The 21,809-nt window shown below is 48.6% G+C and overlaps 2 protein-coding genes across 2 annotated transcripts; both read left to right on the top strand.

The window, feature by feature from the left end:
- The first annotated feature begins 15,007 nt into the window (after window positions 1–15,007).
- Window positions 15,008–19,962, top strand: LOC125510190 (kinesin-like protein KIN-7J). Its single transcript, XM_048675290.2, has 13 exons — window positions 15,008–15,312; window positions 15,852–16,045; window positions 16,141–16,230; window positions 16,331–16,431; window positions 16,514–16,627; window positions 16,740–16,821; window positions 16,942–17,009; window positions 17,110–17,175; window positions 17,272–17,396; window positions 17,471–17,804; window positions 17,916–18,032; window positions 18,125–19,191; window positions 19,286–19,962. Exons 2-13 carry the CDS (start codon window positions 15,865–15,867, stop codon window positions 19,587–19,589), a joined length of 2,649 nt encoding a protein of 882 aa, XP_048531247.1. The 5' UTR covers window positions 15,008–15,312; window positions 15,852–15,864; the 3' UTR covers window positions 19,590–19,962.
- A 697-nt stretch (window positions 19,963–20,659) lies between these two features.
- Window positions 20,660–21,348, top strand: LOC125510191 (30S ribosomal protein S31). Its single transcript, XM_048675291.2, has one exon. The coding sequence runs from the start codon at window positions 20,790–20,792 to the stop codon at window positions 21,033–21,035; it is 246 nt and encodes an 81-aa protein (XP_048531248.1). The 5' UTR covers window positions 20,660–20,789; the 3' UTR covers window positions 21,036–21,348.
- The last annotated feature ends 461 nt before the right edge of the window (window positions 21,349–21,809 follow it).

The raw sequence follows: 21,809 nt of genomic DNA, 5'->3' as shown, positions 1-21,809 counted from the left end.
CACTGTTGGGTAACGTAGTAATTTCAAAAAAATTCCTACGCACACGCAAGATCATGGTGATGCATAGCAACAAGAGGGGAGAGTATTGTCTACGTACCCTCGTAGACCATAAGCGGAAGCGTTATGAGAACGCGGTTGATGTAGTCGTACATCTTCACGATCCGACCGATCCAAGTACCGAACGTACGGCACCTCCGAGTTCAGCACACGTTCAGCTCGGTGGAGTCCCACGAACTCCGATGTAGCAGAGCTTCGAGGGAGAGTTCCGTCAGCACAACGGCGTGATGACGGTGTTGATGAAGCTACCGACGCAGGGCTTCGCCTAAGCACCGCTACGATATGACCGAGATGGATTATGGTGGAGGGGGCACCGCACACGGCTAAAAGATCAACTGATCAACTTGTGTCTATGGGGTGCCCCCTGGCCACGTATATAAAGGAGTGGAGGAGGGGGGAGGGCCGGCCCTCCTATGGCGCGCCCTGGGGAGTCCTACTCCCACCGGGAGTAGGATTCCCCCCTTCCATGTAGTAGGAGTAGGAGAGAAGGAAAGGGAAAAGAGAAGAGAAGGAAGGAGGGGGGGGGCGCCCCTCCCCTTAGTAAAATTCGGACTAGGCCTTGGGGGCGCGCAGCCTCCTCTCTCTCTCCCCTAAAGCCCAATAAGGCCCATATACTCCCCGGCGAATTCCCATAACTCTCCGGTACTCCGAAAAATACCCGAATCACTCGGAACCTTTCCGATGTCCGAATATAGTCGTACAATATATCGATATTTATGTATCGACCATTTTGAGACTCCTCGTCGTGTCCCCGATCTCATCCGGGACTCGGAACTACCTTCGGTACATCAAAACACATAAACTCATAATATCGGTCGTCACCGAACGTTAAGCGTGCGGACCCTACGGGTTCGAGAACTATGTAGACATGAGCGAGACTCATCTCCGGTCAATAACCAATAGCGGAACCTGGATGCTCATATTGGTTCCTACATATTCTGCGAAGATCTTTATCGGTCAAACCGCATAACAACATACATTGTTCCCTTTGTCATCGGTTTGTTCCTTGCTCGAGATTCGGTCGTCGGTATCATCATACCTAGTTCAATCTCGTTACCGGCAAGTCTCTTTACTCGTTCCGTAATGCATCATCCCACAACTAACTCATTAGTCACATTGCTTGCAAGGCTTGTAGTGATGTGCATTACCGAGAGGGCCCAGAGATACCTCTCCGATAATCGAAGTGACAAATCCTAATCTTGATCTATGCCAACTCAACAAGTACCATCGGAGACACCTGTAGAGCACCTTTATAATCACCCAGTTACGTTGTGACGTTTGGTAGCACACAAAGTGTTCCTCCGGTATTCGGGAGTTGCATAATCTCACAGTCATAGGAACATGTATAAGCCATGAAGAAAGCAATAGCAACAAACTAAACGATCATCGTGCTAAGCTAACGGATGGGTCAAGTCAATCACACCATTCCCTAATGATGAGATCCCGTTAATCAAATGACAACTCATGTCTATGGCTAGGAAGCTTAACCATCTTTGATTCAACGAGCTAGTCAAGTAGAGGCATACTAGTGACACTTTGTTTGTCTATGTATTCACACATGTACTAAGTTTCCGGTTAATACAATTCTAGCATGAATAATAAACATTTATCATGATATAAGGAAATATAAATAACAACTTTATTATTGCCTCTAGGGCATATTTCCTTCAGTTTGCCACCCTACAATCATTATGTTGTGTGACACACCATTTCTGAAGATCAGGCGGCATCAGCAAGTAGGGAGCTGGCTTAAAAAGCTCTGGCCTGAGGGCTTTGAGTAAACAGTACAACCTCGACAAGCACGCGACAAGCGGCATGGTACTGAGATTGTCCACACGTGAAACAATGAGTTTGATTACCTCTGTGGGGAGCGAATTCCAGCCACTCTTTTGGCGGACGCTGCTCGGTTCTGCCATTGTTAGTGCTTGTTTTTCGGAAGAGGGGGAGGTGCCTAGCGAGGATGGAAGATTGGATGATTATGTGCGGACGAGGATGGAGAAGCGAATATGTGCTGCGGGAAGTGGACAGGTGATGACGACAATGTAGAAGCAGCACGCCGCTTGACTTACGAGACACATCCCAGCAGTGTAGGGTCATATCGATGCCAGACAACTTTAGTGATCACAGTACTAGTACAATAAACTACAGTACCTACTACTATGCCCTAGGAGTATAGTGGAGTAGGACTCTGCTATACTAGCACCAGAGGAGTAGTATATTGTAAATAGTTACAAACTTCAATGCCCGAGCGTGGAATGACTATGAACCGCCATCGGTGCTAACGCCAATCCCCAGCAAACGTTCGCTGGGAGACATGCCAGTTGGGTGGAAGTTTTGTCAAATACTATGGCTTAAAAAAAGACCGCCGTCGGATGGAAATCTGACGGTTATGTGGGCATTCATCGGGATTGGGTCAACATTGGACATGTAGAATTTCAACTCCTCCACTGCACAGGCCGACTTAGCATAAGCCGCGTCCCCTTCTTCACATTCACGAGCAACCTTTCTCTCCCCATTGACCGTGATAGTTCCCTTTGGCCCAGGCATCTTGAGCTTGAGATACACATAGCAAGGGCGAGCCATGAAACAAGCATAAGCCGGCCGCCCGAACGGGCATGATAATGACTCTTGATCTTAACCACCTCAAATGTCAGAAACTCCATTCTGTAGTTATACTCATCGCCAAACGCAACCTCAAGCTTGATCCGCCTGGTGGGGTAGGCAGATTTTCATGGACGATCATGTGAAAAACTGTTAAAGAAGGTAAGAGTTGCTTCTCAAATAAGTTCATACTCCCTCCGTTCCAAATTACTCATCGTGGTTTTAGTTCAAATTTGAACTAAAACCACGACGAGTAATTTGGAATGGAGGGAGTACATCCGAAGGTGTCATAATATAAGATGTTGATACTGCTTCCTCTGTCCATTAGTACCTCCGCGAGCTTATACCCATCAACTTGAGGTGCCACCACCAAAGCCAGGCCACCGGGGTTATCAACCCATGGCGGGTGATCAACCCTAATCCAAGTGATTGGTTGTTCTGACCAATTCAAATACTGAGGAACCACCGGCTCAACCAGATTAACAGCATGTTTCTGAACCTTGTTGTCCCGCTTGCAGGCACTAGTGGTAAACACGTGATACTGCCCACTGTTTATCTGCTTAGGATTGCTCTGAAAACCTGTCTGGTTGCTCTGATGTTGATTGCCACCTTTGCCGGAATGTTGATTGTCACCATGATTGCCAGACCCCTAATATCTAGATCCTGAGCCACCCGAGCCTTGATAACATGGGTTGTGATAGTTACCCGGTGAGCCGCCTCTTGGGAAATTTGAGCAGCCAGCCCCCGGTTGTCCAAGGTTGCCACCACCACATCCCTCATGATTCTGGTGGACTTGATTGTGATAAGCCTAAATGATAATATAGTTTTCCCAAGAGTGACTTGTCGGCCTATCTGGGGTACTCTGCTTTGGACACGGACCTTTGAGGGCTTCCTCAAAATTACAAGCTTTATTTGCACTCAGTGGTCTTCCGGAATTATTCCGTCTCTGGCCCTTGTAACCAGTATTAGTATTAGCAACGAGGTCTGAGCCGCCCTCCGGATGTTCGCACTTACCACCATTGCTCTGACCACCATGGTTGCCACTGTGCCCCGGGTTACCCTGCTGCTGACCTTTGGCTCCACCATTTTTCTTCCCTTTGTTGGTCTGATCATCGTCCAGGTTAGGATCTTTGGTGGTGTCTGACTCTGCATACCGGGTCAAGGCATCCATGAGCTCGCCCATGTCCGTAACCGTCCGCTTGAGTCGACCGAGCTTCTGAACGATAAGGTCAAAATGGCAGTTTTTCTCCAGGATAAAAATGGCTTGAGTTGCCAATATGCCATCCGAGGAGTGGATGATGTTCGCAACCCGGCGAGACCAATAGTGAGCTGACTCGCCCTCACGCTGAACACAATGATGTAAATCAACAATGGTCATAGGACGTTTGCAAGTTCCCTGGAAGTGTTTAATGAAGCGCGCTTTTAACTCTGCCCAAGTATTGATGGAGTCAGGGGCAAGTTCTTCAACCACATAAGAGCTGACCCTTCCAGCATCATAGTCAAATACTTGGCACAGACCGCGTCGCTGACATCCAGCATGTCCATGGCGATTTCATAACTCTCAATACAAGCCGCCAGCTCAAGGTCGGGCGTGTAGTTGGAAAACCTTCCGAGGGCCCTTGAAATCTTTGGGCATACGCTCGTTGCGCAGAGCCGACACTAGGTACGGAATCTTGATAGTTCGGGTGCTTGACCTAACACCTTGCGAAGCCAAGGGGATCATAGGAGGTGATTGATAAGCCGCCGCATTGGCAGTCTCTGCTTCTTGTCATGCCCGGGCCGAGTCAACGATCTCCTGGGCATCTGATACGTCTCTATCGTATCTATAATTTTTGATTGTTTCATGCCAATATTATACAACTTCCACATATTTTGGCAACTTTTTATATGATTTATTGGACTAACCTATTGATCCAGTGTAGAGTGTCAGTTCCTGTTTTCTGCATGTTTTTTGTATCGCAGAGTATCCATATCAAATGAAGTCCAAATGCAATAAAATTTCACAGAGAATTATTTTGGAATATATGTGATTTTTGGGAGTTGGAATCACCGCAAACGGAGGCCCACACAGCCCACAAGACACCAGGGCGCGCCAGAGGCCCCTGGCGCGTGGTGGTGGGTTGTGCCCTCCTCGAACGTTAGTTGGAGCTCTACTTCGGGCGCAAGGAAGCTTATATCCGGAAAAAATCCTGTTAAAATCTTAGCGCAATCGGAGTTACGGATCTCCCAGAATATAAGAAACGGTTTTTGGCCAGATCTGGAGCGCAAAACAGAAGAGAACGGAGAGGGAGATCCAATCTCGGAGGGGCTCCCGCCCCTCCGCCGCCATGGAGAGCAAGGACCGGAGGGGGAACTCTCCTCCCATCTAGGGGGGGGGCAAGGAATAAGACGAAGGAGGGGGCTCTCTCCCCTCGCTTCTGGTGGCGCCGGAGTGCCACCGGGGCAATGATCGGGACGGCGATCTACATCAACAATCTTGCTACCGTCAACACCAACTCTCTCCCCCTCCATGCAGCGGTGTAACACCTCTTCACCCTGCTGTAATATCTACTTAAACATGGTTCTCAACTCCATATATTATTTCCCAATGATCTATGGTTATCCTACGATGTTTGAGTAGATCCATTTTGTCCTGTGGGTTAATAGTGATCTTGGTTGGTACGATTGTATATTTTATTTATGGTGTTGTCCTACCGTGTCCTCCGTTCTTGCACAAACGTGAGGGCCCCCCGTTGTAGGGTGTTGCAATATGTTCATGGTTCGCTTATGGTGGGTTGCGAGAGTGACAAAAGCTTAAACCCGAGTAGGTGGGCTATGGCGTATGGGATAAAGAGGACTTGATACTTAATGCTATGGTTGGGTTTCACAACCTTAATGATATTTAGTAGTCGCGGATGCTTGCTAGAGTTCCAATCATAAGTGCATATGATCCAAGTAGAGAAAGTATGTTAGCTCATGCCTCTCCCTCGCATAGAATTGCAAGAATGAATACTGGTACTTGTTATCGATTGTTGATACGTCTCCGCCGTATCTACTTTTCTAAACACTTTTCCCCTTGTTTTGGACTCTAACTTGCATGATTTGAATGGAACTAACCCGGACTGACGTTGTTTTCAGCAGAAATTGCCATGGTGTTATTTTTGTGCAGAAATACAAGTTCTCGGAACGACCTGAAAATCAACGGAGAATTATTTTGGAATATATAAAAAATACTGGAAGAAAGATCCATGTCAGGGGTCCCACACCCTGTCCACGAGGGTGGGGGCGCCCTACCCCCTGGGCATGCCCCCTGCCTCGTGGGCCCCCTGGCGCTCCACCGACCTCAACCTTGACTCCATATATTCACTTTCGAGGAGAGAAAAACCAGAGAGAAGGATTCATTGCGTTTTACGATACGGAGCCGCCGCCAAGCCCTAAACTCTCTTGGGAGGGCTGATCTAGAGTTCGTTCAGGGCTCCAAAGAGGGGAACCCGTTGCCATCGTCATCATCAACCTTCCTCCATCACCAATTTCATGACGCTCACTGTCGTGTGTGAGTAATTCCATCGTAGGCATGCTGGACGGTGATGGGTTGGATGAGATTTATCATGTAATCGAGTTAGTTTTGTTAGGGTTTGATCCCTAGTATCCACTATGTTTTGAGATTGATGTTGCTATGACTTTGCTATGTCTAATGCTTGTCACTGGGGCCCGAGTGCCATGATTTCAGATCTGAAACTATTATGTTTTCATGAATATATGTGAGTTCTTGATCCTATCTTGCAAGTCAATAGTCACCTACTATGTGTTATGATCTGGCAACCCCGAAGTGACAATAATCAGGACCACTCCCGGTGATGACCGTAGTTTGAGGAGTTCATGTATTCACTATGTGTTAATGCTTTGGTCCGGTACTCTATTAAAAGGAGGCCTTAATATCCCTTAGTTTCCAATAGGACCCTGCTGCCACGGGAGGGTAGGACAAAAGATGGCATGCAAGTTCTTTCCCATAAGCACGTATGACTATATTCGGAATACATGCCTACATTACATTGATGAATTGAAGCTAGTTCTGTGTCACCCTATGTTATGACTGTTACATGATCGACCGCATCCGACATAATTCTCTATCACCGATCCATTGCCTACGAGCTTTCCATATATTGTTCTTCGCTTATTTACTTTTCCGTTGCTACTGTTACAATCACTATAAAACACCAAAAATATTACTTTTGCTACCGTTACTTTTGCTACCGTTACACTACTATCATATTACTTTGCTACTAAATACTTTGCTACAGATATTAAGTTTCCAGGTGTGGTTGAATTGACAACTCAGCTGCTAATACTTGAGAATATTCTTTGGCTCCCCTTGTGTCGAATCGATAAATTTGGGTTGAATACTCTACCCTCGAAAACTGTTGTGATCCCCTATACTTGTGGGTTATCAATTGCCTAGGGACAAATAAATTTCTTGTTGACAACAACCCTTTTACTAAACACCTAAGTTTTATTATCTTGCAAAGTACTTCTAGTTTTATTCTTGCAAAGTACTTCTAGCATCACACCTACAAAATAGTTTCATACTTGTTTTCGGTAAAGCAAATGTCAAGTGTGCGTAGAGTTGTATCGGTGGTCGATAGAACTTGAGGGAATATTTGTTCTGCCTTTAGCTCCTTGTTGGGTTCGACACTCTTAGTTATCGAAGAAGGCTACAAACGATCCCCTATACTTGTGGGTTATCAACATCCACAGCTCCTTGCCGGGGCGGGTCATGCTGTTGTTTGCATAGCCGTCGTGCATTTCTAGAAATGGCTGGCGACTCAGCATGGCGGCTCCGGCTACGGCTTGGGTGCGGGGTAGAGTGGAGTCGTTGCTGACTGTAAGAATAATTTGCCTGTTGAGCGACCGCTGTTTTTAATAGGTCAATGGCATCTAGAGCCTCTCTCTCCACAGGGGTGGCGCCAGTGAACGGAAGCGTAGTGAGATTGGCTGTCACTGCCACCAAGTTATCAACAGGGTTAGAGAAGTGACCCACCGGCGTCACGAAGCGATTGGGAGTCGTCCGGATAGGCGGCGGGTTTGGAGTTGGCTGGTTCGGGGACGGCCCGTCGTTATCGTTTTGTGGCACGACCCGGTTCTATTGGGGTATAACCGGTGTCGTAGGGGTGCTCGACCCAATGCCTGGCGCGGGTGTATTGAACAGACGTCTTCCCTCAAAGCCAGGGGGCAGGTGAGTTTCATGACGTCTCATGTGAACCGCCTCAGAAGCGTGTCGGCGAAGGCCCAAACGCCAAGCCTATGTCCTTAAGCCTCTGTTTCCTGCTGAATATGAGTTTGTAGCTGTATCATGTGAGCAATCTCGGTGTTGACGTCCTCTTGAGCCTTGGACATATGCTCACAGATCTTGGCTACTTTAGTATTGCTCCCGGCCTGGTTCTCCGGTGTCAACGGCAACTCGAGGAGCATCATTAAAGTGGTAACTAACTTGGTAAGGACTTGAGCCGCCGGTTTAACCGGGCCGGATGCGTTCACATAAGTCACCGAAGGGCTGGTCCCGTTCACAACTCCCGCAATGGAGGATTCAAGAGTTGGAGCGGTGCCCACCATATAGATGGTGGTCCAACGGGGCGACTCATTGTTGGAGCTGCCCCCGAGTCTGTCATCGTACAATGGGCGGATTGATTTTGTCTCCCCAACCGATGACTCACCGTCGGAGTAGACAAGGTTTTATTCATGTAAACAGAACACCAATTATTCTTTGACTTAAATGAATAACCGTATTGCAATAAACATGATCCAATCATATTCATGCTCAACGCAAACACCAAATAACATTTATTTTAGGTTCAACACTAATCCCGAAGGTAAAAGGAGTGTGCGGTGGTGATCTTATCAACCTTGGAATCATTTCCAACACACATCGTCACCTTGCCCTTAACTAGTCTCTGTTCATTTTGCAACTCCTGTTTCGAGTTACTAATCTTAGCAACTGAACCGGTATCAAATACCCTAGGGTTACTATAAACACTAGTAAAGTACACATCAATACCATGTATATCAAATATACTTTTGTTCACTTTGCCATCCTTCTTATCCACCAAGTATTTGGGGTAGTTCCACTTCCGGTGACCATTCCCTTTGCAGTAGAAGCACTCAGTTTCAGGCTTAGGTCTAGCTTTGGGCTTCTTCACAGGAGTGGCAACTTGCTTGTCATTCTTCTTGAAGTTCCCTTTCTTTCCCTTGCCCTTTTACTTGAAACTAGTGGTCTTGTCAACCATCAACACTTGATGCTTTTTCTTGATTTCTACCTTCGCCAATTTCTGCATCACGAAGAGCTTGGGAATCATTTCCGTTATCCCTTGCATATTATAGTTCATCATGAAATTCTAGTAACTTGGTGATAATGACTAGAGAACTTTGTCAATCACTATCTTATCTGGAAGATTAACTCCCACTTGATTCAAGTGACTGTAGTACTCAGACATTCTGAGCACATGCTCACTAGCTGAGCTATTCTCCTCCATCTTGTAGGCAAAGTACTTGTCAGAGGTCTCATACCTCTCGACTCGGGCATGAGTCTGAAATACGAATTTCAGGTCTTGGAACATCTTATATGCTCTGTGGCGTTAAAAACGTCTTTGAAGTCCCGGTTCTAAGCCGTAAAGCATGGCGCACTAAACTATCAAGTAGTCATCATACCAAGCTTGCCAAACATTCATAACGTCTGCATCTGCTCCTAAAATAGGTCCATCACCTAGCGGTGCATCAAGGACACAATTCTTCTGTGCAGCAATGAGGATAATCCCCAGATCACAGAGCTAGTCCGCATCATTGCTACTAACATCTCTCAACATAGTTTTCTCTAGGAACATATCATAAATAAAACGGGGAAGCTATATGCGAGCAATTGATCTACAACATAGATATGCAAATACTACCAGGACTAAGTTCATGATAAATCTAAGTGCAATTAATCATATTATTTAAGAACCCCCACGATAGACATCCCTCTAGTCATCTAAATGATCACGTGATCCATATCAACTAAACCATGTCCGATCATCACGTGAGATGGAGAAGTTTTCAATGGTGAACATCACTATGTTAATCATATCTACTATATGATTCACGCTCGACCTTTCGGTCTCAGTGTTCCGAGGCCATATCTGTATATGCTAGGCTCGTCAAGTTTAACCCGAGTATTCTGCTTGTGTAAAACTGGCTTGCACCCGTTGTATGTGAACGTAGAGCTTATCACACCCGATCATCACGTGGTGTCTCATCAAGGGAGAACACTTATACCTTGAAATTTTAGTGAGGGATCATCTCATAATGCTACCGTCGTACTAAGCAAAATAAGATGCTTAAAAGATAAACATCACAAGCAATCAAAATATGTGACATGATATGGCCATCATCATCTTGTGCCTTTGATCTCCATCTCCAAAGTATTGTCATGATCTCCATCGTCGCCGGCATGACACCATGATCTCCATCATCTTGATCTCTATCAACGTGTCATCACATGGTCGTCTCGCCAACTATTGCTATCGCATAGCGATAAAGTAAAGCAATTGTATGGCACTTGCATATTATGCAATAAAGAGACAACCATAAGGCTCTTGCCAGTCGCCGATAACTTTAACAAAACATGATCATCTCATACAACAATTTATATCTCATCACGTTTTGACCATATCACATCACAACATGCCCTGCAAAAACAAGTTAGACGTCCTCTACTCTGTTGTTGCAAGTTTTACGTGGCTCCTACGGGCTTCTAGCAAGAACCGTTCTTTCCTATGCATAAAAACCACAACGTGGTATAGTGATTTATTTTTGATCTTTAGAAAGAACCCTGTTCATTGAATCTGATTCAACTAAAGTTGGAGAAACAGACACCCACTAGCCACCTGTGTGCGAAGCATGTCGGTAGAACCAGTCTCGCGTAAGCGTACGCGTAATGTCGGTCTGAGCCGCTTCATCCAACAATACCGCTGAATCAAGAATCAACTAGTGACGGCAAGCAATATGTATATACCCGCGCCCACAACTCCTTTGTGTTCTACTCGTGCATATAACATCTACGCATAGACCTGGCTCGGATGCCACTGTTGGGGAACACAGTAATTTCAAAAAAAATTCTTACGCACATGCAGATCCATCTAGGTGATGCATAGCAACGAGAGGGGAGAGTGTTGTCCACGTACCCTCGTAGACCGTAAGCAGAAGCGTTATGACAACGTGGTTGATGTAGTCATACGTCTTCACGATCCGATCGATCCTAGCACCGAAGGTACGGCACCTCCGCGATCTACACATGTTCAGCTCGGTGACGTCCCACGAACTCTAGATCGAGCTGAGTGTCGAGGGAGAGATTTGTCAGCACGACGGTGTGATGACGGTGATGGTGAAGTTACCGACGCAGGGCTTCGCCTAAGCACTACAACGATATGACCGAGGTGGAAATCTGTGGAGGGGGGCACCGCACACGGCGAAGAGATCAACTTGTGTGTCTATGGGGTGCCCCCTCCCCCGTGTATAAAGGAGTGGAGGAGGGGAGGACCAGCCCTCTCCATGGCGCGCCCTAGGGGGAGTCCTACTCCCACCGGGAGTAGGATTCCCCCCTTTCCCTAGTTGGAGTAGGAGAGGAAGGAAGGATGAAAGAGGGAGAAGGAAAGGGGGGGCGCCGCCCCCCCTTCCCTAGTCCAATTCGGATCCCAAGGGGGAGGGGGCACGCGGCCTGCCCTGGCTTCCCCTCTCTCTTTCCACTAAGGCCCAATAAGGCCCATATACTCCCCGGAGGGTTCCGGTAACCCCCCGGTACTCCGGTAAATGCCCGAACTCACCCAAAACCATTCCGATGTCCAACCATAGGCTTCCAACATATCGATCTTTATGTCTCGACCATTTCGAGACTCCTCGTCATGCTCGTGATCACATCCGGGACTCCGAACAACCTTCGGTACATCAAAACACATAAAGTCGTAATACCGATCGTCACCGAATGTTAAGCGCACGGACCCTATGGGTTCGAGAACTATGTAGACATGACCGAGACACATCTCCGGTCAATAACCAATAGTGGAACCTGGATGCTCATATTGGCTCCTACATATTCTATGAAGATCTTTATCGGTCAAACCGCATAACAACATACGTTGTTCCCTTTGTCATCGGTATGTTACTTGCCCGAGATTCGATCGTCGGTATCATCATACCTAGTTCAATCTCGTTACCATCAAGTCCCTTTACTCGTTCCGTAGTGCATCATCCCGCAACTAACTCATTAGTCACATTGCTTGCAAGGCTTATAGTGATGTGCATTACCGAGAGGGACCGGAGATACCTCTCCGACAATCGGAGTGACAAATCCTAATCTCGATCTATGCCAACTCAACAAACACCGTCGGAGACACCTGTAGAGCATCTTTATAATCACCCAGTTACGTTGTGACGTTTGATAGCACACAAGGTGTTCCTCCGGTATTCGGGAGTTGCATAATCTCATGGTCATAGAAACATGTATAAGTCATGAAGAAAGCAATAGCAATAAACTAAACGGTCATAGTGCTAAGCTGACAGATGGGTCTAGTCCATCACATCATTCTCTAATTATGTGATCCCGTTCATCAAATGACAACACATGTCTATGGCTAGGAAACTTAACCATCTTTGATTAATGAGCTAATCAAGTAGAGGCATACTAGGAACACTCTGTTTGTCTATGTATTCACACATGTACTAAGTTTCCGGTTAATACAATTCTAGCATGAATAATAAACATTTATCATGATATAAGGAAATATAAATAAAAACTTTATTATTGCCTCTAGGGCATATTTCCTTCATGTCTTTGCCTACATGCGAACATGGGCTAGTACACGTGCCTGGGTTTCAAAAAATAAAATCGTTCTAAACATGGGCCCTAATACTACACATGCATACTTGGGAGGGGCCCCCTGACTTTTGGGGGCCCAGGGCGGCCGCCCCGTTCGCCCTGCCCCAGGGCCGGCCCTGGGCAGTGGATGCCATTTTGAAGTAGAAAGAAGTTCATTTCTCACCCCCAAATGTGCCTCAATGGACAAATCCCACCCTGAAGTCTAATTAGGTACAATTTTGACCATGAAATCTCCAAAACCGGACAAATTTGCCCCTTGAGCGGTTTTGCTGTAATTTTGCTGGTTTTTGGGGATGACATGGCATTGTTTTCATTGGATTGGGTTGTAGGGTGAACAAAAGGTGGCCGGCAATGGGCTAGTGTGGCGACGAGCCGGGGCAACTCCATGCGGGAATCAAGTTAGGGGAAGAGAGTGCTTCGGGGAAACTGAGGCAAACAAGGAGGAGTTCGCCCTAGCCTCGCACATTAGGTCGACAAGGACGACAGCGGTGCCATGGATGGTTGCGGCAACCACCGGGGCACAACATCGGGGAGGAATAAACTCAGGGTCGATGAGCTTGTTGGGGAGGTTTCAGCAATGCTGGGAACACCGGGCGGATCTCAAGGGAGGCGGCAGAGGCGTTGGGGGTCCTCAGAGCTAGGGAATCAGGCGTGGCGACAGCAGATCGGAAACGAGGAAGACGACGTTCCCGCTATAATTCAGGGGGCGACTGACACAAATTATGATGGTAGAGTAGGCGAGGGAGGCGTGGCTGAGACGCTTGACATGGCGTTGTGGCTCAAGGTGGCCGGTGGCCGCGTGGGCGGCAACGGCGGCGACGCTGACTGCAGCACATGCGCGTGTGGGGCGCGGGATTCCCGTCGCGAGAGGGTGGGGGGAAGGCGAAGGAGGGGCTGGGGCATGTGGGGTGACTTTGTAGCACCTAGGTGGGGAGCATCGACGGCCATGGAGGTCGATGAACGACACAGAGGAGAGAGGGAGAGAGGAAGAAGATGACGTCTTCTCCCAAAACCACCAAAATAATAATAAAACCGCTCTAGGATCATATTTATTCAGTTTTGTTAATTTCAGAGTTAAAACTGTACCAAAATAGACTTCAGAGGGGGTATTTGTCCACCGAGGCACATTTGAGGGTGAAAAATGAACTTCTTTCTTTGAAGTATCTTGCTGGGCGCTATGGCAAGAAGTGAACCGATCCAGGAACACCACCTTGGACCAAAGCCCATTTTGCGCAAGATCTCTAGAAGGAGGAATTAAGGAATTGCCAGGCCCACTGAATCAATCAAATGCTTTAGCGCTTTCTACCCGTTTCATGGTTCAGTAGACCGAACTTAGGCCTTCTTTGGTTTGGAGGAATTTTATAGGAATTCTAGAGGATAGGATTTTTATAGGATTTTTTTCTTTAGAGTCATTTGTTTCATAGGAATGGATTCATATTCCTACATAGGATTGGTTCCTATCCTCCACATTTCATAGGAAAATAAAAATGAGTCTAGACTCAATGAAATTTTTTTTTGATGTCAACCAAATGACATCTCGTTTTCTATTCCTACTCATAGGATTTGAGATACATGTCATCTCATTTCCTAGAAAATTTCTATTTCTACGATAATCTTATCCTATGAACCAAAAAAAAACTTATTGTGCTGTCAAGGCCGGCGCACTCCAGACACGCACGAGTCCCTGATCCCGAAGCGAGCAAGAGAGAGGCTGGCAACCAGACCGAAGGCAAAAAATGCGTGGATTGTCAGGTGCGCGTGTGGCCAGATTTGCGGATTTTGTCTCGACCGATCGGTTTGCGACGGAACGTACAGGAGCCACGAGGGTGAAGAGTGACGCTGACGCCTCTCTCGCTGCGTGTCAACAACCTCTTGAAGCTGACACGAAAAACCGGCGGAGGAAAACACCTCGACATTCCACCTTTGCATTGTACGTACGGGCGTCCACACGTCCCCGTCTGCCTGCCGTTCGTCTTCACTACCAACCTCTGCGCCGTGCAGTGTACATGGACGCTACCCTGAAGCCATGCAGTGGCAGTAAAGCTCCCCACGGACAAGAGCAGCCGCGGCCGGCCGCAGGAGGCGTACCGTGCATGCGCACGGGGCCGGGCATGCAGGAACAGGGAGCATGCATTAAAGCTGCTCCCGTGCCACTCGCCGTCGCCAAGTCCATCGTACGCATGGGGCACCATGAGCACGAGCGGACACATGAGCCACTGTTTCCCATTCAATTTTACCCGACGCGGACACATGATGCAGCACAGATGCATGGCTACCGCTAGTACTCCTACACCACTAGCAGCAGCAAAGGTGCGCGTCGATGGCCACCGCACCGCACAGCCGAACGGTCGGTTATTTTTAGGCGGCCGCGTTTTCCTTTTCCTTTCCTTGTCCGGCAGACAGGGGGTGAATGCCATAGATTCGCGGCACGTACTACGTGAGTACGTCGGTTTAGCTAGCCACCTTCGTTCACATGGCGGACACGCGGGGTCCCTCGTGAGGGAGTAGTACCTCGCAACGGTTGGTTGGCCGGCGCGGCGTCCGAGCCAGCTCCGAGAATCACCCCCTCTTGTTTCCGCGCCCCTCCCCTCCCCTTCCCTCCTCCTTCCTCTTTCTCCTCGCCTCGCCAAGGAGGGGAGGAGGTAGCTAAATTACCTACGTGCACGCGGAGAGATAGCCCGGGAGCACCTCGCCGGCAGCCGCCGGCCTTGCCGTTTCCCTCTCGCATTGTGCCGCCAGAGCGAGCAAGAGGGCGGCCATTCCTCCCGCAGGTAACCAATGAATTCACCCACCGACCTCTTCCACCTCCGCTGTGAATTGGTTGCCTCGTCTCTTCCAGATGATTTTTGCCCGCATTTTTTGTCGCGGCGCATACATGCGTCCACCTTAGTCTTGGTCCGTTCGTCGCCGTCAGTGGCCAGGAAACGTCACGTCCGTTCAAACATGGCAAGAAACAAAGGGCGCAGCATCCATTCGGCACCGCCCGCTGGCGCGCCGCTTTCGGCCCCTCCCCGAGCTCGCTTCGTACGCACCTAGTACGTGCCAAGCTCCACCGAGAGAAGAAGCTAGGCCGCGCGCGCGTGGCCGACGTCGACCGCTCGCCGACCTCGCGTCGCCTCGCACCGCCGGCGTCCGCCCGTGACCTCGCGCTTTTGGCTTTAGCGCGCGCGCTCTGCGTCCGTCCTGCCCGGGTAGCTCGACGCGACACGGGCACTACGTGCGCGCGCGGTGACCACGCGAGCGCTAGCCACCGTGCGCTCCTCGCTTCATACATACAGCACGCTGATTTCTGGTGTGCCGTCCGTTCCAGGGAGGGGGCGGAGATGGCGGGCGGGGAGGAGCAGCAGCAGGAGCGGATCCTGGTGTCGGTGCGGCTGCGGCCGGTGAACGCCCGGGAGGCGGAGCGCGGCGACGGCACGGAATGGGAGTGCGCCGGCCCCGCCACGCTCAAGTTCCTCGGCACCATCCCCGAGCGCGCCATGTTCCCGGCCAGCTACACCTACGGTAACATGCGCCCTCCTCCTGCTTAACTCCATGCATCTCAATTGATCTGCCATAGCAGACAATGTTCATTTCCCAATCGACCGTACGTCTTCCAGACCGGGTGTTCGACCCCGAGTGCAGCACCAGGCAGGTGTACGACGAAGGGGCCAAGGAGGTCGCCCTCTCCGTGCTCAGCGGCATCAACTGTACGTGCCAAAGCATCCATCCACACATCCAATCCAATGCTGTAAAATGGTTTGATGTGTACTTTCTGCCTGCTTGCATGCTCTTTGCTTTGCTCTGCAGCGAGCATATTCGCCTACGGGCAGACGAGCAGCGGCAAGACGTACACCATGGTCGGCATCACGGAGCACAGCATGGCCGAAATCTACGCCTACATAGACCAGGTGCATTGTCTGCATGGCTCTGCTGCTCTTGGTCTGCTTTGCCTGCGCTTAACCCGTGCTCTGTTTCGGGTCTTCAATTCAGCATCCCGACAGGGAGTTCATCCTCAAGTTCTCGGCCATGGAGATATACAACGAGGCCGTCATGGACCTCCTCAGCTCCGACGCCACCCCTCTCCGGCTCCTCGACGATCCGGAGGTGAGATAAAACTGCTTTCTAGCTGAAAGTCATTCAACAAAATTCTTTTCTATCAGATTCAGAGTTCATCCTACTCATGGTTGGTGCAACTGTGCTTGAATTGTTCAAGCAGAAAGGAACTGTGGTGGAAAAACTCACCGAGGAGACTCTGAGGGACAAAGGCCATCTCCTGGAGCTCCTTGCTGTGTGTGAAGGTGTGGAGCTGAATCCTTTTTTCTTTCTTTCACTGAATCACCGAAACTGGAAATAGCATATGCGCAGGCGGCTCAACTGGTTCATTACTGCTTTGCTCACTCATTTGTGTTGTGCCGCAGCTCAAAGACAGATCGGGGAGACTGCCTTGAACGAAACGAGTTCCAGGTCTCACCAAATACTCAGGCTGGTAGGTGCCATTATGGCCTTATCACACTGAACAGCGATCGGTAGTCATTCATGTTCTGCGAGAATTTGCTTGTGTTCTTAGCCTCCTGTGTGAACTGCAGACGGTTGAGAGCTCGGCCAAGCAGTTCCTGGGGAAAGGCAACTCCAGCACCCTTCAGGCTTGCGTGGTATGAAGTGAACACCTTAATTTCTTCCTGTGTTTTAGATTCTTTCGACGATACTACAGTTCCATGCATGGCCTCTGGGCTTCTCCTTCTGCGCAGAATTTCGTCGATCTGGCAGGAAGTGAACGTGCATCACAGACAGCGGCGAGCGGTATGAGGCTAAAGGAGGGCAGCCATATCAATAAGAGTCTTCTTACACTGGGAAAGGTCATTCGCCAGCTCAGGTTTGTTGAATTTCAAGTCATACTTCTTGAAGTACAAGCCCAAGCTCTGACGAAATAGTTGGCTTCTGATGCAGCGGTGGAAGAAACGGCCATATCCCCTACAGAGACTCCAAGCTCACTCGCATACTGCAATCGTCTTTGGGAGGCAACGCGAGGACAGCCATCATCTGCACGATGAGCCCGGCGCACTGCCATGTCGAGCAGTCGAGGAACACACTCTTGTTTGCAAACTGTGCAAAAAATGTAGTCACCAATGCACAAGTAAATGTCGTAATGTCCGACAAGGCATTAGTGAAGCATCTTCAGAGAGAGCTTACGAGGTTGGAGAATGAGCTCAAGTTTCCTGGATCAGCCTCCTTGTCAACTCATGCTGAGGTTCTGAAGGAGAAGGATGAACAGATTAAAAAGGTTTGGTTAGTCTTAGTAAATCACTTTCTAATAATCTTCACATTCATGGTAACTAGCTACATTCACAATAATCACCTTGTTTTAAAAATACATAATGTTATGGATTTCCAGCTGGAAGAACAGCTGAAGGAATTGATGGAGGAAAAAGACACTGTTCAATCAGAACTTGAGAATTTCCGCAAAGTTGCAAGTGATGATCATCTGAATTGTCTTAAAGCAAGGCGATGGGTACTTGCTCTCTCATGTATAACTGTCATTTTTCTTATCTAATTTTTTTACTTGTGCCTGTAATACCAAACCGGGTAACCTAACTCTGACAGGATGCACATAGTCGATCTTCAGAATCCCTACCACGTAATATGTCTGAAGATGCACTTTCATGTTCAGATACTTATGACCTAGTCGATCAAGATCTATTAATAGATGCACAGCCAGGGCTCTTTCCACGCCGACCCAGTAACCATGTTTTCGACAGCATAGATGAATGCCAAGAAAACTTGGTGGCCTACCCAGATGTGCCAGATGTCTCAGATGAGCATTGCAAGGAAGTACAATGCGTTGAAACTAATGGGCTCAGAGAAAGGATAAGCCAAGAATCCTTTCATGCACAGAAACCAGAAACGCCTGAAAAGGAGAGAAGACCGATGATGGATCAAGCTGAAGATTGTACTGATGAAGAGAAACGTGATGAAAGCATCACAAAGACAGCAGAAAATGCCATCGAGCTATATGCATGCGATTCTGACCCGTCTTTTGAAATTGAAAAACCTAACGTTGATGAGGAACCATTGGCCCTGAAGAGGTGTGTGGTAAGCTCCAGGGACACTGTACTAGCAAGGAGCAGCAGTTGCAAAGCAAGCTTCATGGTAATTCCAAACAGCTGGTTTGATGATTCAACAAGTATGAACATGACAACACCCCCAAGTGAAAATTTCAAGTTTCCTCCGAGAAGGCCAGAGAAGGTAAGGAGGAACCTGTTTCCTGAAAAAGTTGCCTCGGACGCCATCACCGACAACAGCACAGGTAATGCTGAAGAAGAAAGTGCTGCCGATGACACAAGCCGCGTGACTGAAGTGAAGCAGCAAACTGAGCAGAACGATGCATCCCAGCCACAGGAAAACAGGTCGCAAGCTGGCACAGATTCGTCAACGAGCACCACCTTCGAGTCTCCTTCACGGTGGTCCTTTGATTTTCCAAAGAAGCAGCAAGAGATCATCGAGCTGTGGCATGAGTGTCATATCTCCATAGTGCACAGGACTTACTTCTTCCTCCTCTTCAATGGAGACCACACGGATCACATCTACATGGAGGTAGAGCACAGGCGACTGTCCTTCATCAAGAGTTCTTCCATTGCTGATGGTGAGCCGAATGCCACTGTTGCATCAAGGTACTTATCATATGATGATAACGAACACACCTTCAGCTTATCCATAAAACCAATCATAATGAATTGCACAAATTGATTCTTGTTATTGTTGCAGTTTAAAGAGTCTTCGGAATGAGAGGGACATGTTGTACAGGCACATGGTGAGGAAGCTTAGCGGCGCTGAAAAGGAGAGCCTCTACAGCAAGTGGGGGATCGACCGGAGCTCTAAGCAACGAAGGCTGCAGCTATCGCGCCTCATCTGGACACAGACTGACATGGAGCATGTGAGGGAGAGCGCCGAGCTCGTTTCGAAAATGGTCCAACATCTGGAGCGGGGACAGGCCATCAAGGAGATGTTTGGGTTGAGCTTCTCGCTGAATCTACGGTCTGGGAGATCTTTCAGCTGGGGTGGAGCCTAATCCTGATCTGTGAGACGAGTTGATGACTTGATTACCATGACATGGAGGTAGACGGATACATAGCGCAGCAAGCTGCTCGCCGGGAGAGGAATTCACATCGGCTCCAGATTTGGTCCAGTACAAATGCTTTGCTGACTTATGCAGGTGACTAAATTTTCTGAGGGGGGCTTATGGAAGCTGAACCAACTAGACAAAGGGATGCATGCTAATGATTTTGCACTTAACTGTATGATCTATTTACCTGATCAGTGTATGCATCTATATATTGTGCCAACAGAAGGACTGCACTGGCTCGCGGTTTCGCTGTAATCATCGTAACTAATATGACCACTTCAAGCTTATAGCTTGTCGTAAATGTACAGTCTATGCTGGATGCTGCGAGCCTGCGAGGCGTACTTGACCGCAATATGGGTTGTGACGGGTAGTGCACCTGTCATTCCCTTTCCTCTTGTCCTCTATACAGCTAACTGGTTGGTGCTGTACTCTACCAAGAATTGCTGAAACCAGTTTGGCAGTTTCTAGTGTCTGTTCCTTACATTGCTTTCACTCATAAATTTTGGACATCGACATTTTCTCTCATTGGTTCAGTACAAACTTAGTGAATACTCCCTCCGTTGAGTCAGTTATTACAAAGTTGAGTCACTTATTTTGGGATGAAGGGAGTATCATAGAAAGAGCATAATATGTAGAACAGTTTTATCAGCTTTCAAAACCTTCCACAAATTGTAAACATTCAACTTAGAAAAGAAGTTCATTCGCAAAAAAAATAACTTGGAAAAGAAGTTCATAACCCGAAATTAGGTTTAGGGTTCTGGGCTTTCTGGCAAACCTCCGGCTCCCGCGACGCGGCGTGTAGAACGGGTGGAGGCTTGTACGACGGCGCGGCGCGGCGGTTTTTCGGGCGGCGGAGCGGCCACACGGACGGCATGCGGCGGCGCGGCGGGGGTTGTTTTCCCCTACGGCGCGGCATCCGATCGGAGCGGAAGCAGACTTTTCCTGTGGGCTTCTTTTCAGTTTCGTTGGGCCTAGAAGAAACAGCTGGGCTTTGGTTAACTCTCTCCGTCTCTCGTGGGCCTTGGAACCCTTCCTCTCACTTCTCCAGTTCTCACCACCTCTCTCCCCTTCCCCTCTCGCGGACGGTTGATCCATAGGCGGCGGCGGCGCTACGCTGCGTTAGGCATCGAGCTCGGCGGCGGAATCATGGCGCTGCGGATGGCGGCGGCTGCGTTCGTGCGGCGCCTGGCGCCGGCGCGCCCCCCGGCGCTCCTGGCGGAGGCGGAGGCCGTGACGTGCGGGCGCGGGGACAAGAAGACCAAGCGCGGGAAGCGGTTCAAGGGCTCCTACGGCAACTCGCGGCCGAAGCGGGAGAAGAAGATCGAGCGCATCAAGGACCGCGTCGAGGTGCCCCGCTCCACCCCGTGGCCCCTCCCCTTCAAGCTCATCTGAGCTCAGCGAGCACCCCCCCTCGGTTCGTCAGGCTACCTAGGGTTTCACTTTACCCCCTGTCGATTACTGCAACTCTCACCTGTTTTCCTTTAGCTCCACTTCCATGGCTGCGCCTGCGCGACCATGCGTTTTACTTAGTTGTTTCCCAAATTAGGCTGTGTTGGATATGTACTATCGGATCGAATTGCCATGTTACAACCATTTTGGACAGCGCAGTCGCTCTGGATGAAATGGATCGTGTTTCTGTCTCCGTGTTATCTGGATGATGATGATAATAAATCATTGCAAATGAAATTTTAGAGTTACGGATTTATACAGTTGTTGACAATACTAGTATGCAATAAGCCAGCTTAGCTTTGATTTTCTTTTTGTACGATTGTTGAAGAGTACCCATTTCTGAGTACTGGTTTCTGTAATGATGCTGGGCTTTGATCAATTTGTACATGAAAAATGCCCAACTAAATGTTTAGGCTGGCAAAAATAGCTGTAGATCGGTTAAAACAACAACAACAACAACAACAACAACAACAACAACAACAAAGCCTTTAGTCCCAAACAAGTTGGGGTAGGCTAGAGGTGAAACCCATAAGATCTCGCGACCAACTCATGGCTCTGGCACATGGATAGCAAGCTTCCATGCACCCCTGTCCATAGCTAGTTCTTTGCAAGATGCTGACTGTTTACTCTGAATTTGATTTTCATGTTGTGATGCTGAAGGTGCAACCTTATTGTCATTAGTGTCCCCATCTTGACTAACTGACAACAATTATAGCT

The sequence above is a fragment of the Triticum urartu genome, chromosome 5A, assembly GCF_056163025.1.
Source record: "Triticum urartu cultivar PI428250 chromosome 5A, HENAU_Tu73, whole genome shotgun sequence".
Classification (NCBI taxonomy): Eukaryota; Viridiplantae; Streptophyta; class Magnoliopsida; order Poales; family Poaceae; genus Triticum; species Triticum urartu.
The sequence above is the reverse complement of the archived record's forward strand: the minus strand, read 5'-3'. Positions and strand labels throughout refer to the sequence as shown.